This window comes from Capricornis sumatraensis, chromosome 20, assembly GCF_032405125.1.
Source record: "Capricornis sumatraensis isolate serow.1 chromosome 20, serow.2, whole genome shotgun sequence".
In the NCBI taxonomy this organism is placed as follows: domain Eukaryota; kingdom Metazoa; phylum Chordata; class Mammalia; order Artiodactyla; family Bovidae; genus Capricornis; species Capricornis sumatraensis.
The window spans coordinates 54969963-54986277 of record NC_091088.1 but is presented as its reverse complement, the minus strand read 5'-3'; the positions used below and the strand labels follow the sequence as shown (position 1 = coordinate 54986277).

General features: G+C 59.3%; 1 protein-coding gene across 1 annotated transcript in view; it reads left to right on the top strand.

Moving 5' to 3' along the window:
• Positions 1-16080, top strand: part of AKT2 (AKT serine/threonine kinase 2) — a 47390-nt gene extending 31310 nt beyond the window's left edge. The window contains exons 5-14 of the mRNA XM_068991726.1: positions 6575-6728; positions 7200-7331; positions 8734-8799; positions 10020-10088; positions 11200-11322; positions 12346-12474; positions 12578-12792; positions 13297-13384; positions 13495-13597; positions 14724-16080. Of these exons, the coding sequence (XP_068847827.1) occupies positions 6575-6728; positions 7200-7331; positions 8734-8799; positions 10020-10088; positions 11200-11322; positions 12346-12474; positions 12578-12792; positions 13297-13384; positions 13495-13597; positions 14724-14803 (1159 nt within the window). The 3' untranslated portion in view covers positions 14804-16080. The remainder of the gene's footprint in view (positions 1-6574; positions 6729-7199; positions 7332-8733; positions 8800-10019; positions 10089-11199; positions 11323-12345; positions 12475-12577; positions 12793-13296; positions 13385-13494; positions 13598-14723) is intronic.
• The last annotated feature ends 235 nt before the right edge of the window (positions 16081-16315 follow it).

Sequence of the window (16315 nt, the reverse complement as noted above, 5' to 3'; positions counted from 1 at the left end):
AGAAGGTGCATAGGGTCTAGGCGTTGGGCTGAGTTTTGAGGAATGGGGGAGGAGTCAGCCGCGGAGATAGGAAGAAGAAGGTGGCTTTGGGAAAAGGGACCAGCCTATGAAAAAGCCTGGATGCGAGGCAGCTTGTCATCCCAGGGACTGCAGGGGGTTCTGCATGACTAAAGAATCAAGAGCTAAGGGTCTTGGAAGAGGGGAAGCGGAGGCCTTGAAGCTGGCGAGCTCAGCTGGCGCCTGGGCTCCAGATGGAGGTCCCCACAGGGCTTAGCAAGCAGTGAATCAATTGGGGTTTGTCGCAGGGCTGCCGAAAGATTCAGGGGGATGATAAACAGGAAGCCCTGGACTCAGCAGTACCTGGCACACACTTTGCAAGCCTGGAGCAGCCTTGGGGAGCCGGCAGAGTTTTAGTAGCAAGAGGCCTGCTCTAGTTTCCATTTTCGTAATGCCATGCTCTTTGGCGTGGGGAAGAGTCCCTTTACTGAGACCGTAGGGACTGGAGAGCCCCCACTTTCCTCCTTTTCTTAGTACCTGCTGCTGTCACTGGAGAGGAATCTGATGGGATTGCTCTGAGACCAGACCCCAGATTCCTGACCTTAACTCTAGGGAAGGCACGAGTCCGAAACCCAGGAGAGGGAGGCTGCTCTGCTCGTGACTGTCCTCACTGCCCTGCCAGGCCTGAGCCTGGGGATCGGGGGTGGGGCGGGGGCCAACGGGGCCACTCCGGTGACCGGTCGCCGCTGCAGCAGCCTGCTCGCTTCCTCCCCCAGCGGGCTCTCCCCAGGGCACCTGGAGCAATTCCCCTACTCCCTGCCATGACTTGTTGTTTCAGGCGGACGGAACAGTTGAAAGACCACTGTCGTAAATGAACAGCTAGATACCCTGCACTTAGGTTCAGCAGTTGAGCATGTGCCGTGCTGGCCTCATCTGGCTGTATTTTATGCTGAATCTTGAACTTCTGTTCATGCTTGGTGACACTTTCCTCCGTAATACATTAGCAGGCATCTCCTAAGAATAAGGAGCTGCTTCTACAGAATCTTGGTGCCCTTATCACACCAGAGATGATTATTTGTAATATTATTACTTTACTAACGTCCTCCCCAGATCTGAGCCATAGTTAAATTTACCCAGTTGTCCTCAGAATGTTGTTTTTCAGACCAGGATTTGATACACCAAGGCACATGCTGTCTGTGTCCTGTTTTAGTCTAGTTTAACCTTTGTGTCTCTTCCCCTGCCACAACACTGATTTTTTTTTTTCTTTTTTGACAAGCCAGACTGGTTGTCTTGCAGGATGCCCTATACCCTGGATGTGTCGTATTATTGTCTTTTCGCACTGTTTCCTTTGTTCTTCTGTGCCTGTGTTTCCTGTAAACTGGAAATTAGGTCTGAATTAAGGTTGGCAAACTGTGGCCCAGCCTCCTAGTTTTATAAATAAAGTTTTATTGGAACACCACACCTATTCACTTACCAATTATCTGTGACTGCTCTTTGTTGTCCTGTGGCAGCATTGAGCAGTGACCGAGTTGTAACAGAGACTGTGTGACCTGCAAGGCCTAAAATATTTACTCTTCGGCTCTTTCCAGGAGAAGTTGGCAGACCCCTGGTCTTGGCAGGAATGTTTAACAGGGCATCACATTAGTGTGATCTTTTTTAATGGAAATCTTACCGTGCAGTTTTTGTTTGAAATTCTGAGGCTCTTAGTCTCACTTGGAGTAAACTCCAAAGTCAATGCCCTGTTCTACAAAGACCTGCATGATCTGGCCTCAGAATACTTTCCTGCCACCAGTTCCCTCACTTTAGCCACCGTGGCCTCCATGCTCTTCCTTAAACATGCCAGGCACACTTCCTGCCTCAGGACCTTTGCACTTGCTATTTCCTTTGCTTGGAATCCTCTTCCCCCAGATGCCATGATATTTCTGCTTTTAACTTTGTGGGGTCTCTGCTCAGATGCTGCCTTCTTGGAGGGGCCTGCCTGCCTTCCACGACTGTTACCCTTAGCCTGCTTTATTTGTCCTCATAGCAGGTGTCCTGCCTGGTGTGACATTTTCTGTTTGTTTATTTGTGCCAGGAATATAACTAGGTGTTCAGTAAATATTTTTCAAATGAATAAAAGAACAGTTAGGACTAATGCTCTGTTGAGCCAGACCCTGTTCTAAGGTCTTCACATGTGTCAATTCACTTATCCTCGCTACACTTCTAGGCAGGAGTTCCTCACCTGCTAAACAGACATGATGGTGGTGAGACCGAAGCCCAGAGAGGTACGGAATAAAAAAAGAAGATCTGAAGGGCCTATGTTTTCCCTGCCAAGCAGGGCTGGGCCCGAATCAGCCAGGGCAGCCCATCTGAGAGTGTCTGAGCAGAGGGGGACCCCAGATGCCTCCAGCTGTGAACGCCCCTCTGATTCTGAGGGGGACCCTGGTTAGGGGAGAGGGCCCCATCTGGCGTCAAGACCAGCAGTCAGTTGTTCTTCCTGAGGCTGTGACGAGGACAGCCCTGTCACCTCCAGGCCACTGGCCTTCCCTCTCAGGGTGCAGTTCATTCTGCTCAGCCGGGTGGCCCAGGATCTGGAGTCAGACCAGCCACTGTGCCACTGTCCCGGTGGGGCTCAGTGGCTGTGAGGAACCAGGAGGATGTGGAAGCGTCTTGGCTCGGGGCCCCCGGAGAGTCACGCCACCTTTTCTCGCCTCCGAATCGTCTGCCACCATCTCCTCCTGCCGTGGGACTAGTGTTGTGCTTCCTCTTGAGACTCTCAGCCTATGCTCCACACAGCAGCTGTTGTCTTAGAGCAGAAAAGTCAGGCCCTGTCAGCCCCGATAGACCCTTCCAGGACTTCCGTGATGTGAAGGATCCAGACTTAACTCCTTCACGCCGTGGCCTCCCTCCTGCTCTCATCCCTTCCATTCCTCTCCCTCTGTTGGCTCCAGCCAGGCTGGCGCCTGTTGGGCCTTTCGCAGACGCCCAGGCTTGCTGCCCGGGGCCTTCGCCATGCTGGTCGCTCTGCCTGGATTCTTCCCCTCCCGGCACTCCACAGGGCTGCCTCCTCCCCTCTGTTTCACTTATTCCACAGCCAAGTGCCCGTTCTTGGCCCTGGGGAGCCCCATGTTCCGGGGAGGTCCTCCAGGTCCTGACTTAGGTGCCACCTCCTTGGAGAGGCCTTCCCAGACTACTCTCTGAGCAGGGCTTCCTCTCTGGCCCCTGCCTTGGAGCCTTGACACAGGTGTCTTGCATGTTAGGCCTGGAGCTCCAATGGGGCTGGTTCCCTGCTGCACCCCCAGCGCCCGGAAGAAGGCCTGGCACACAGAAGCCACTCAGGAGGGACTGGCTGGGTGACTCCTCACAACCCTTTGAGGTGTTTGCTCTCTCCTGAGCACTTGATGCTGGTGTCTCATTCCTTCCTTGGACAGCCCTTGGAAAGTCAGGTGGCCTGCCTGTGGTTGCCTCAGGAAGGGGCAGAGCCCGGAGTCCCTCCAGGCCTTCCAGCTTCCGAGTCTGTACTCTCAGCCGTGGTGTTGGGCCCAGGGAACGTGGGGGGCAGACGGAGGTCCTAGAAGTGAGGCCGCCCAGCGTTCCATGGCCATTTGGCAATGGGGTGAGGTCAGGCCCAGCTCTCCCTGCCTGACGCCGCCCTGCGGAGCCTGGCTGGGTTTGTGACCCTGGGCCTCCGCTTGCTGACTGCCACTGGGTAACTGTCAGCCCCTCTGTGCCTTGGTCTCCTTGTTTGTAAGAAGAGGTGAATAATAGTACCTTCTTCAGAGGGATGCAGGGAGGACTCAAAAAGTTACTTCACATGAAACATTTCAGCAGCTCTGGGAGCAAGCAAGTGGAGGGCTCTTGTGTTGTTTAGCGAGGGAGGTCCTCTCGGAAGTTGGGCTAGAAACACGGCAGGGTCAGGGCTCCTGAGAGGCAGCTCGCCTTTGCCGCGCCCTTGGGCTCTGTGGCTGCAGCATGGTGTCCCTGAGCCCACTCGTGAGCGCCCCCAGCGCCATTCCCCTGGGCTGGAGGGCCTGGAGGAGTGCCAAGTGTGGGTCTCAGCGCCACGGCCCCTGACTGGAATGCCCACAGGAGACCCCACCTCCGTGCACCTCCCTGCCTCCCCTACCTCCCCTACCTCCCCTACCTCTGTTCCCATCGGGAGCACGGCTGCTCCCTCTACAGCCCTCTAAAGGAGCATGGAATGAGGTGGTGTGTCTGGAACCATTATTTTCCTCAGTGTTTCCCTGGGAGTTTCCTTTGAGGGGTGGAAGGCCCATCAGCCCTAGCCTGGGGAGGAAGCTCCCCTCTGCCCCAGACACCATGTTGCAAAACCTTGAGAAGTATCCTGGACAGAGGCCCTTGCCTTTTCTCTGAAATTCTGAGTGCCGCAACCTTGCTACCTCGGTCCAGTTGGAACCAGATCTGGGGCGTGTCAGGCGGCAGAGAGTCACCCCCGACCGGCCTCCGTGTGCACCCCCGTTGGTTCCAGCTCCAGGTGGGATGGGTCCAGGCCCCTCCAGTGGAATCTTTAGCCCCTTTCTTGAGGCGAGAACTTTCTCTGGGTGCAGGTTTTGTACATGGCAGCTCCCCAGCGTCTCAGTGCTGCCTGGGTGCTGAGGAGGGGGTGAGCGGGGTTGAGGGGGGCTCGCCCGGTGCCAGGGCTGCTGTCTGAGCCCCAGCTCAGCTGTCCCCTGGTTCTGGTGCCCCTCCTGTAGTGCGGAGGCTCCATCTCTTGTCCATTTGGGCTCCTGAGGATGGACCGTCTCTGCCTCCCTTACAGACAGACGATAGTACACGCACATCTTGGCCTGCAAATTGCTTTCCCATGTGGCAGTCCCTCACAGCCTCTACATGTGAGGTATATGCCTTTTTTTTAGTATATTCAAACTATTTTACGAGATGGGTGATTTTTTTTTTTTTTCAAACCATGGCCATATACCCAAAGTCAGCATTTTCAGATTTTTAAGAGGACAGTTCTGATCTGATAGAGCATGTCGCTGGGTATGCTTCCCTCCCCCCCAGTTTTTGGAAACAGGAATATTAATGTAGGGCCAGGGATTTGTCCCATTACTTGTTCCAAGGAGGGCTTGGGTGAAACCTGTTGAGAAATGCCAGCCTAAGGTATTGGGTCGGGAAGGGGAGAGGCTCGCGCCGCTTGGCCTGGGTGTGCAGCAGGCTTAGGGCCACCCAGGGCTTTGGCTGCCTTGCTCAGCCGTTCCTCACATGTCTCCCGAGTACCCGCCAGGGCCTGGGTCACAACCAGCCCCAAATCCCCGCCCTCGTGGGGCGGACATGCATGGCGTCCGGGGCCCCCAGACTCTGCTCGGGCTTGAGGAGGGCCTCTGTGCCAGCCCCTGATAATCGTGCTCCCAGAACTCTCGCGACTGTCTTAGGAAGCAAGGTCTTCTTGAGTGAGAGAGGCAGAGCTTCTAGGTGTGAACTGGGATCCTGGGACTTGGGTGCTGCTTTTGCTCAGCAAACCGTGGAACTCACCCAGAGCTGGTCACGTGGCTTTTATATACACGATCAAAATCCGTAGGGGGCTCAACAAATGTTGGGCTAAACCCCTAAAACTGTGTGGTGGGTCCAAACTAGAGGGACGAAACTAGTGGGTCCAAACAATTTAGTATCATTCAACCACATCCTTTTTTCATTCTGGTGTGTGGTCTTTTTCACTTGGGCTTCCCAGGGGGCTCAGTGGTAACGAATCTGCCTGCCAATGCAGGAGACGCAGGAGACGGGGGTTTGTTCCCTGCATTGGGAAGATTCCCTGGAGAAGGAAACGGCAACCCACTCTAGTATTCCTGCCTGGAAAATCCCATGGACAGTAGTCTTGGTGGGCTACAGTCCATGGGATCACAAACAGTCAGACACGACTGAGCACAGCAGACATTTTTTAACTTATTTCTCCTAGGTGTGTTTTTCCCCTCTCTACGGACCCGTCTGTTGCGAGTATCAAAAGAAAATTCTTTCCCAGCGAGTTTAAATCATGAGTGACAGAACTAGTTTATTGCTCTTAAACCTGCCTCTCTTCTGCTGGGACCTGCTTCCCTGTTTGCCAGCGTCCCCCGCCCCCCACTGCTCCCCCCCTCCCCCGCCCCAGTCCCAGCAGGATGGCCCCTGAGCCGCCCACCCCCAGACAGGCACCTCCAGGGGGTCCTGTTGGTCAGCTCTTGCCTTGTAAGATCTCCACCTTCTTTGGCGAATGAACGCTTCCTTCTGTTCTTGGTTTTCTTTTACAAAACACTGGTCACTTGTACGCATGAGCTGGTCATTTGTTCCCAGGGCCTCAGAGGAGCACCGTCTCCCTGGTTCAAGGCTCAGGAAGGCAGCTTATGTTCCAGAGCCTGTGAGGAAAGGCGGTCTCCCCTCTAGGCGTGGCCCTCGGGCCAGGCTCGTGCTGGATACACAGATAGTCTCTGTTCTTACTCTAGTCTCGCCCTCCCTGACCTGCCACGGCCAGAGGCTCCCCTCGGCCAGGCGTATCTGCCCCGAATGCTGGAAGGTGTTTAGTCATTGGCTCGTGGGGCTCAGCCCCTCCTGCCCTGAGGCCCAGCCGCCCCAGGACTCATGGCTCCCCGGACGCATCCTCACACAGGGAGGAGTGGATGCGGGCCATCCAGATGGTTGCCAACAGCCTCAAGCAGCGGGGCCCAGGGGCGGACCCCATGGACTACAAGTGTGGCTCCCCCAGCGACTGTTCTGCGGCCGAGGAGATGGAGGTGGCGGTTAGCAAGGCGCGGGCCAAGGTGGTAAGTGCCGGGGCAGGGAGGAGGGGGCCTGCCAGTCTGTGAGCACCGTGCTCGCTCTCAGCCCTGCCCTGCTGGAATTCCACACCGAGAGCGAGAGCGCAGGGCCCCGGCCAGGACAGCCCCTGACTGCCCTGTGGGTGTGGTGATTTCAGGCGGTAGATGGCGCAGCACTGCCCTGGGCCCACGGGATGCGGGACAGCCTCATCCTGAGTGGTGGTGAAGACCCCTGTGCCCCCACCTCAGATCCCTAGCCCAGCCCCCCAGGGCCCCGTGCCTGGGAAAGCCGATGGCGGGAGAGCCTCAGTCTGAAGGCCCCTTCAGAACAAGCAGTTGCTGCCTGGGGCCTCCCTGCTCCTGCCTGGGCATTTTGGCAACAGTGTCCTTTGAATTTTCTCTTCTCTTTGTTAAAATTTCTTCCCACGGGCCACATGCCAAGTTCTGACTGCCTGACTCTTTCCCCATCCCGGGCAGACCATGAATGACTTCGACTATCTCAAACTCCTGGGTAAGGGCACCTTTGGCAAGGTCATCCTGGTGCGGGAGAAGGCCACTGGCCGCTACTATGCCATGAAGATCCTGCGGAAGGAGGTGATCATCGCCAAGGTAGGCACCCCCCGGGCTGCTGTGGGCCAGCCACCATGAGCCCAGCCCGGAGCATGCACCAGGCGGGACACCTCCTGCGTCTGCTGCCGTGTCCCCCCACCCCCAGACCCACTGCTTAGTCCTGTGGGGCCCTGCCTGCTGAGTCCCCCACCCTCTGGACACCAGGGAGGAAGGAGGAGAGAGTCTGACAGGGGCCTCACCCAGCAGGGCCTGGGGGGCCCACTAGGGCGGTAGCTTGGCTCAGGGTGTCTCAGGAGGAGGCTGGGCTGGAAATGGAATTCTGTTCCTTTTCTCTTACTTAGAGTTTTTAAACTGGGAAATTCTTAAAATATGTTAAAACTTTTAAAGAAAAATACAGTGGATTGCCCCATCCAGTCGCCTAGCTTCAGCAGTGCCGTTTGGCTGGTCTTATATCTTTAGCACTGCCCTCATCTCTTTCTGTTCTGGAGCACCTTAGAGCGCATTCTAGGCGCCCGAGATTCCCAGCCATCCATGCTTAGATGTGCATCTTTAACAGGCGATGATCTTAAAGACTGTGGTCATGTCCAACAAAAATTGACAAGGCCCAGATGTCATTGGTGCAGGGCAGGGCTTCTCGGCCTCAGCTGTGACATTTGAGACCAGACCGTCCTCTGCCAGGGAGGCTGTGATGTGCCCCCGCATCCCTGGCCCCTACCAGGGCAGCCCTCCACCCCTGAGCTGTGAGTCAGAAACGTCTTAGACATTGTTACCGGTGTTATCACAGCATCCCTGGAGGTGGACTTGCCCTGTGGAGGGAGAGCAGGTGTCTGGGCACCCCAGCTCTCTAGGTACACTCAGATACCAAATCCGAGCCCCTGTTAGAGTCCGGGGGTGCCTTGTGACACTGCTGCTGGGCCTGCACCCCGAGTTTCTGATTCATGGGTCCAAGGAGCTGCCTGATAATTTGTGTTTTCCCAAATTCCCAGGCGACACCGATGCTGCCAGCGTAGGGACCACATACCGGGAATCATTGCTCACAGCCTAGAGTCCTGACTAGGTCTGGGTCCTTCAAGAATGTGTATAGGGTCGCCGCCATTTATAGGAACACCACGGCCTGTGGCGTCACCTCAGGGCCCTCAGTGTCTGCTCCCCCTCCTGCAGAGTCAGACCTGGCCCGTGGGTGCAGGTGGTGACAGCGGGGTCCTCCCTCGTCAGAAGTCTCCATCAGCTTTTCACCGGGTGTTTTGACCGCGAGTCACTGCATGGCCTTGTCTGGCCCGGTATTTCATTAGGGCTTGTGAGTGATCATTCACGTTCTCTGCGTTGGTTAGGAACGCAGAGGAGTTCACCAGCCCGCTCCTCCTCCATCTTCTCAGGCTGGAGGCGGGTGTGAGGCCGGTGTGGTGCTGCCTTCCAGCCCCTCACCCGCCTCTGTCTGCAGGATGAAGTTGCCCACACGGTCACCGAGAGCCGCGTCCTGCAGAACACCAGGCACCCGTTCCTCACTGTGAGTAGTGCTCCCCCGCGAGCAGGGCGCACACGTGGGGCCTGCAGGCTGCTCTTAGGACAGAGCTCGGAGGAGCCATGCCCCAGCCCTGTGGAGCGTGGGTTGGTGTTGGCTTGGTGGCTGGGGTGCCGCTGTACGGGCTCCCCAGGTGGCCTGCACTGAGACGCCAGGGTGGCAGCTTCTCTATAGATGGTGGCTTCGTGTCAACCCCTCGGCCGACTGGTGATACCAGATTATGAAATGGCCCCAGGAGAGCATGGCTTCGCTCTGTACTGGTTAGAGGTGCTTAGTCCAGCGGGCTGACTTTTAGGAAGTAATCCTAGAAGCAGATGCACCATCACTGTCCACCTAGGCTGAGCAGACAGACGCCTCTTGGGCAGCAGTCTCCATCGAGGCTGGCAGACGTCAGTCGGATGGACTAGGTGGAAAGTGGTTTAAGGGTCCTTGCTGTAGCTCACTCGCTGTTCAGGTGTCCTGCTGAACCAAAACACTTGTTTAAATGAGACCTTACGAGGTTCTTCAGTGTAGCAGACAGGCAGCAGTAGAGTTTCTTGAGCAGGGGTCACCTAAGGGTCCTCCGAGGAACTCTGTCGGGCTCCTTAGAGCACCGTTTGAGAGCTACTTGTTTGCTGGAGAATCACTTGTCCAGGCTATCTGGGGAGTTGGCTCCCAAGCCACTGCCAACCCCCAGCCAGCAAACCTCGCGCGTGTGTGTAAGTTTAACACTCCTCTGTCCATGGGATTCTCCAGGCAAGAATACTGGAGTAGGTTGCCATTCTCTTCTCCAGGGGATCTTCCCCACCCAGGCGTTGAACCTGGGTCTCCTACGTTGCAGGCAGATTCTTTACCGCTGACCCACTAGGGAAGCCCCTAAGTTTAACACACTGAACTGTAAAATGGGAGGAAGAGAGACGTGAAACAGCCGTGGTTGCTCAGAACATAGTTAGTGCCCTGGCTATGTCTCTTGGAGGCTTAATTAGAGGCAGAGGACAGGATTGTTGAGCCCTGTAACCGCTTCCCTGCTTTCAGAGCCAGGAGCTCCCTCACTACCCACAAAAGGTGAAGATGCGATTTGAACCCTAGTCAGATTATTCTCATGACCCTGGCCGGGGCTGCGGGGGAGAGGGCGGGGAGGGAATCAGCACCGCCCGTGTCTCCTGGGACCCAGCAGAGAGCCCGCCATCTTCCCACCTCCCATGCCGCCGCCTTCTTTCCCACAGGCGCTGAAGTACGCCTTCCAGACACACGACCGCCTGTGCTTCGTGATGGAGTACGCCAACGGTGGCGAGGTCTGCTCCCAACCCCCGGCCTGCCCTTCTGAATCCTTCTGTTCCTGGGTCTGGGGGGCAGAGGGAGACTTACTGGAGTGTCTTTTTCCTTTCGCTCCCTCCCCCTGAGGCAGGTGGGGAGACAGGCTCAGAGACGTTAAGTGGCTCGTCCGAGCACACGTTTAGTGAGTTGAGGGGGATACAGACTGAGGTCGAGGGCTGTGGGGTGGTGGCCGACGGTGCTGCAAGGACGTTCTCAAAGGCTGCAGGGAAAGGGTCTGCAGGTCAGGACCCCCTGTCCTCTACTTGCAGCAGGGTCTCCTGATGAGAGACATCCGCCACTCACCGTGCCCACCTGGCGCCCACTCCTTGCCCCCACACCCTCTCTCCCCGCCACTCACCGTGCCCACCTGACGCCCACTCCTCGCCCCACACCCTCTCTCGCCGCCACTCACTGTGCTCACCTGGCGCCCACCCCTCGCCCCCACACCCTCTCTCGCTGCCACTCACCGTGCCCACCTGGCGCCCACCCCTCGCCCCCACACCCTCTCTCGCTGCCACTCACCGTGCTCAGCTGGCGCCCACCCCTTGCCCCACATCCTCTTTCTCCGCCACTCACCGTGCCCACCTGGCGCCCACCCCTCGCCCCCACACCCTCTCTCGCTGCCACTCACCGTGCCCACCTGGCGCCCACCCCTTGCCCCACATCCTCTTTCTCCGCCACTCACCGTGCCCACCTGGCGCCCACTGCTCGCCCCACACCCTCTCTCTCCGCCTGGTGTGACTCACTGGCTTCATCCCCCATGTGGTCTCGTCTCACAGCTTGTTGCCACTTGCTCATGAGTCGTGCTCCTCTGTCTCCTTGCTGTCACTCCCTCGTTCGTCTGCCCCCTCTTGCATCCGCCCCCCCTCCCAACTCTCCGCTTGGCGCCTGTTGTCTAGCCTTCTCTCTATCCCTTGTTCACTTTTTCTTTGTCACTCACGTGAGTTTGCTGTGCTCACTGCCCCTCGCTTGGTCCTCACCATCACTCGCCGTTCGTGGGGCAGGTGTCACCGTGTCACCGGGCTGGGTGCCATCCTCCCCTCCTCTGGGCCAGGGGGTCTCACCCTCCCTGCCTCCCTCCACCGGCAGCTGTTCTTCCACTTGTCGCGGGAGCGTGTCTTCACAGAGGAGCGGGCCCGCTTTTATGGCGCAGAGATCGTCTCAGCCCTGGAGTACCTGCACTCGCGGGACGTAGTGTACCGCGACATAAAGGTGAGCAGGCCACGCCTGGGCCATGCACCCGTCTGCTGAGCTTCCCCTTCTTGGAGGGTCTGTCTTGTCCTTCTTGGAGCTGAGTCTCCCACCCAGGCCCAAGGTGGTGGTCTTGGGCAGGTGGCCTGCGTGGGGCCCTTCCAGGCCTCCTGGGAGCAACGGCAAGAGGGCGAGTTGGTCCAGGCTCTTCCGAAGACGGCCCGGCAGAGCCCACCAGCGCCCAGCACACACGTCCACTGTGACCCGCCACTCTGCCCTGGGAGCACGCGCCAGAACAGGCGCCTGTGTGTGTCTCTGCGTGGACACACACGCTCCGGCAGCTCTGTGCACACTAACCCCAGATGGAAGCCGCCCAAGTGCCCGCTGTTGGAGAGGGGATAGAAGAGATTGTGGTGGGTCCACACCATCCGTACAGCAGTTCAGGAGGACAGGCTCTGGCCTCACGGGCTGAGGCTGAGGGGCCGCCCGAACAGCTGGGATGGGTCTCTGTCACTCACAGTGTATGCGTAGGGGGGAAACACTGAAGAAAAGCAGAAATGAAGTCCCTTTTCTGTTGGAGAAGGTGGTGGCTAATAATGCAGCAGAGCACCTAGGGCTGGTGAGGTTGTTTCTTGACTTGGTGGAGGTTATACAGAGGCCCACTGAAGTGCCCGTTTGTGTTACGTTCAGGAAAAAATAGAAAGATAGTGTTCAGTGTTCCTCACGCCTGAAGTGTGACCACCACCGCCCACAGTGGGGGAAGCCGCTTGGGCAGGACCTGGCTCCCATCGCTCCCTGCCCTGTCTTGCCAGCTCCCTGGGGGCAGCAGGGGCTGGGGAGGTGCTGACCCCAGCAGGGCAGAGGGCCTGACCCCTGGTTGGGGGGCCGGTTGCTCTCTGACCCCTCCCCCCAGCACCCTGGCCCTGCCACCCCCCCAGGCCACGACCCACACCCTAGGGAAGGGCAGGGGTGTGTGGGGTTTCGGGGGTGGCAGGAAACCCTGAGATAAATGCTGTGTCCCTGACATGCTGACTTTTCCTGCAGCTGGAAAACCTCATGCTGGACAAGGACGGCCACATCAAGATCACCGACTTCGGCCTGTGCAAGGAGGGCATCAGTGACGGGGCCACCATGAAGACTTTCTGTGGGACGCCTGAGTACCTGGCGCCCGAGGTGTCTGGGGCGGGAAGGCCGGGGGGGCGGGGCCCCTCAGCCCAGGCCCATGAGGGCCGGCCGCGGTTCCTTCGGCGGCCCCTCATTGCGCCTTCCTGCTCAGGTGCTGGAGGACAACGACTACGGCCGGGCGGTGGACTGGTGGGGGCTGGGCGTGGTCATGTACGAGATGATGTGTGGCCGCCTGCCCTTCTACAACCAGGATCACGAGCGCCTCTTCGAGCTCATCCTCATGGAGGAGATCCGCTTCCCGCGCACGCTCAGCCCCGAGGCCAAGTCCCTGCTTGCTGGGCTGCTTAAGAAGGACCCTAAGCAGAGGTGAGGGCTGGCCTCTATCCCGCGCAGCCCAGCCCAGCGCCGCCACTTCCCTCGGCCTGCAGGGGACAGCGTCCACAGGTGCACGCACCCGTGGAACGCTTGGTGTGTGCTGATTGACCGGCCCCACGGCTGGTACTTCGGGGCGCTCCCTTGGCCAAGCCTGTCCTTAGGCTCTGCCTGCCCTCCCTTGCTTCCCGGGGACGCTGAAGAACAGGGTGGCCGTGCGTGGCCTAGGGTGACAGAGCCAGGATGTGAGCGGCTGTCTGCGGAGCCCACCCTCTCAGCTTGCATCCCAGTCCCTGGGGCCAGGTTGGAATCTCCAGGTTCTGACCCTGGGCACAAGGACTCCCTCCCTGAGCCCCAGATCCCTCCTCTGTGAGGTGGTGGAGTGTCCCGGGATGTTAAAGGTGGAGTCGTTAGAGGTTACCAGGGCCCACACCGAAAGCCCGTCTCCCAGGACCCGGCTGCCCCGGGAAGTGGGTGCTCATGGCCGTCTCTGCCCAGGCTCGGCGGAGGGCCCAGCGACGCCAAGGAGGTCATGGAGCATAGGTTCTTCCTCAGTATCAACTGGCAGGACGTGGTCCAGAAGAAGGTGAGCCCCACTGCCTGCCTGCTCCCCACAGGAGCCCAGCCTCTCCCTGGTGACCTTGGCCGAGGCCTCTGCTCCTCAGGGACCTGAGGCTGGACTCCTCTTCTCCACAGCTCCTGCCACCCTTCAAGCCTCAGGTCACGTCTGAGGTCGACACAAGGTACTTTGACGACGAGTTCACCGCCCAGTCCATCACAGTCACACCCCCGGACCGCTGTGAGTATCTGAGGCCCCCCCTCCCGTGGGCCTGGCTTGGAAGCGGGGCTCGGGGGTTCTGCGCTTGACCCAGTTCTCCAGGAGGAAGTTCACAGGGCCCCCTCCGTGTCTGGGCAGTTTACCCGGCAGTGAGCTCGCCAGGGCTCTCACTGTCGGCCCGCCTGTGGACCCAGTGAGGGCCACCAGGAGCCAGTGGCTGCAGCGCTCAGAGGGGGGAGTCTGGGCAGGAGACCCAGAGGAGTGGCCAGTGCCTGTCGTTGTCGCTCAGAGGGGGGAGTCTGGGCAGGAGACCCAGAGGAGTGGCCAGTGCCTGTCGTTGTCGCTCAGAGGGGGGAGTCTGGGCAGGAGACCCAGAGGAGTGGCCAGTGCCTGTCGTTGTCTCCCGCACCGCTCGGCTTTGGGGCTGCATGGATGGCTCCAATGATTCTGTAGCTGTTTTGAGTTCTTGCTGCCCCACCCCCCACCAGTGCTGGGCCGTGCTGTAGACACAGCAGTGATGAGACGGCCCTGGGCCCTGCCCTCAGGGAACTCAAACGTCCAGCTGGGGTGACACCCCACAGTGATCGGCCGATGGTGTTAGGAATACAGCTCTGGAGGAGCTCAGGGGAAGTGCCTACCTCCTAGAGAAGGAGACAGGCCATCTGAGTTCTTAGCAAAAGGAATGGCACGCAGGACTCCAGAAACGGGAGCATTGCAGAGGTCGGAATAGAGTAGGGAAGGGTGAGCAGGAGAATCTTGGGGGCCACCTGGAAGAGTAAAGGTGAGCCGGGGAGGGATTTGAGCAGAGGAAGAGAGGCCTTGGGAAGGTAACCCCGCCTTGGCTTCATGTGGAGGAAGGGTGGTTGAGGATGGGAGTGGTGCCCAGAGTCTGGGCGAGACCCTGGTGTGACCGAGTCAGAGAAGCTTGGGGGACGCTCGGGAGGCTGGGTGAGCAGGCCGGGGTCCCGGCCTGGTGGTGGGGCTGCGCCTGAGAGGGAGGGAGGCCACTAAGCCTCGGTCCGCAGCCGCATTCTCAGTCTCTGGGGTTTGCGCTGTGGCCTGGCTGCAGCCCTGCCAGGGGCTGGCCGGGGGGCCCGGGCCCTCTCCTGGTCAGCTCTCCCCCATCTACGTCCACCGACCCCCACAGATGACAGCCTGGGCTCACTGGAGCTGGACCAGCGGACGCACTTCCCCCAGTTCTCCTATTCGGCCAGCATCCGAGAGTGAGCAGCCGCCCGCCGCCGCCATGGGATGCTCGCAGGCTGCTGCCATCACCGCCGGGGGCTTTTTCTTTTCTTTTTTTTTCAACTTTTTATTTTGCCTTTTTTGTTTGTGTCCCCATCCCTCACCTCCTCCCCCTCATTTCCAGTTTTCCCCTCAGCCCTCCTCACCTCAGCGGTCCTTGCGGCCCTGCCTCCAGGATCCCGTCCTGCCCTCACCTTTGTTACAGACCAGGACTCGGGAGCCTCTCCTCTGCCTGCCCAGGACCAGGCCTTTGGGCAGTGGGAGAGATTCTGGTTTTTAATCGACATAAAGCCCCCGTGAGGGGTGAAGCGTGGAGCCGCGGGGCCGGCGGGCAGCCCGCCTCTGCGCAGCTGCCCCTGTCAGAGGCTGCCTTCCTGGCCCTGTCGTCAGGCTCCGAGTGGCCTGGCGGGGGCAGTCCGGCCCCCTCCTCCCGTGGGGGCGAAAAAGCAATAATATCGAGGGACCGGGGGTGGGGGAGTGGCACGGGCCTGTGGAGGCTGCGTGCAGGATGGGGGTCCGGGCGCCCTCGCATGGACGGCCCGCTCTCCCCTCGGGGAACCTGGAGCGGGCGCGGCCGCCTGGCCGTCTCCCCTGCCCCCTCAGCTGCTCTCCTGACCCTGCGGATGAGGCAGGAGGAACACGAGGGGGCTAGCCTCCCCAGCCACCAGCCCCGTGCCTTACCAGGGCCTCCTTCCGGCCGGCCTTACCTCCCGCTGGAGCCCGGGCCCGGCCCCAGCCCCTTCCGAGGACGGGGGCCGGGGTCTCCCCTTTCTCTCTGCTTGGAGCGGAGGGGCGCCAGCCTCGGCTGTTACACATCTTGCACCGAGACAGTATTGGGCCCGCCCGCCCAGCGGACTTGGGTTGGGGGGTGAGCTGGGGTCTGGTACGTGCCGAGGGAGGGCCCCCTCGCGCTCTCCCGCTCTCTGGGCCTCACGTTCTGCAGCCTTAAGGTGAACGTGTCAGTGCTGTGGGCACTCGCGTGTGTGCCTCAGACTGTGTGTGTCTGTGGGCGTCCCTGTGCATCTGGGGTGTAGATGCACGTGGCGTGTGTGTGTGTGTGTGTGTGTGTGTGTGGTGTGAGTGGGCTCGGGCCCCACCCCTGGCTCAAGCACTTCATCCCGAGGGGGAGGGGCGCTGGCCTAGCAGGGGAGCCTCGCCTGGGGCCCACTTGTTGCCCTGCCCCCCTGCCTCCCAGCATCTCTGGGTGTTTGGACTTTAGTTTTTGTGGTTTTGCTCTCCCCACCCCACCTCCTGTAGGTAGTTCACAGAGAGACCTTCTGGGGTGGGGCGGGGGTGGGTTTGGGTGGGTGGGGTTCTTTTTTCCTGTGTGTGTATGTCGTTGATCTGACAATTCTTCCTTCTCCCCACTAGCCTGTCCCCATCTCCTCGTATTTGTACGGTACAAGCAATAAAGACACTCATTTCAGACTGGGGCCCACCACCCCGGCCTTTCCTTGCTTCCCGAGTCCAGCCCCTGGCACCGGCTGCCTCCTG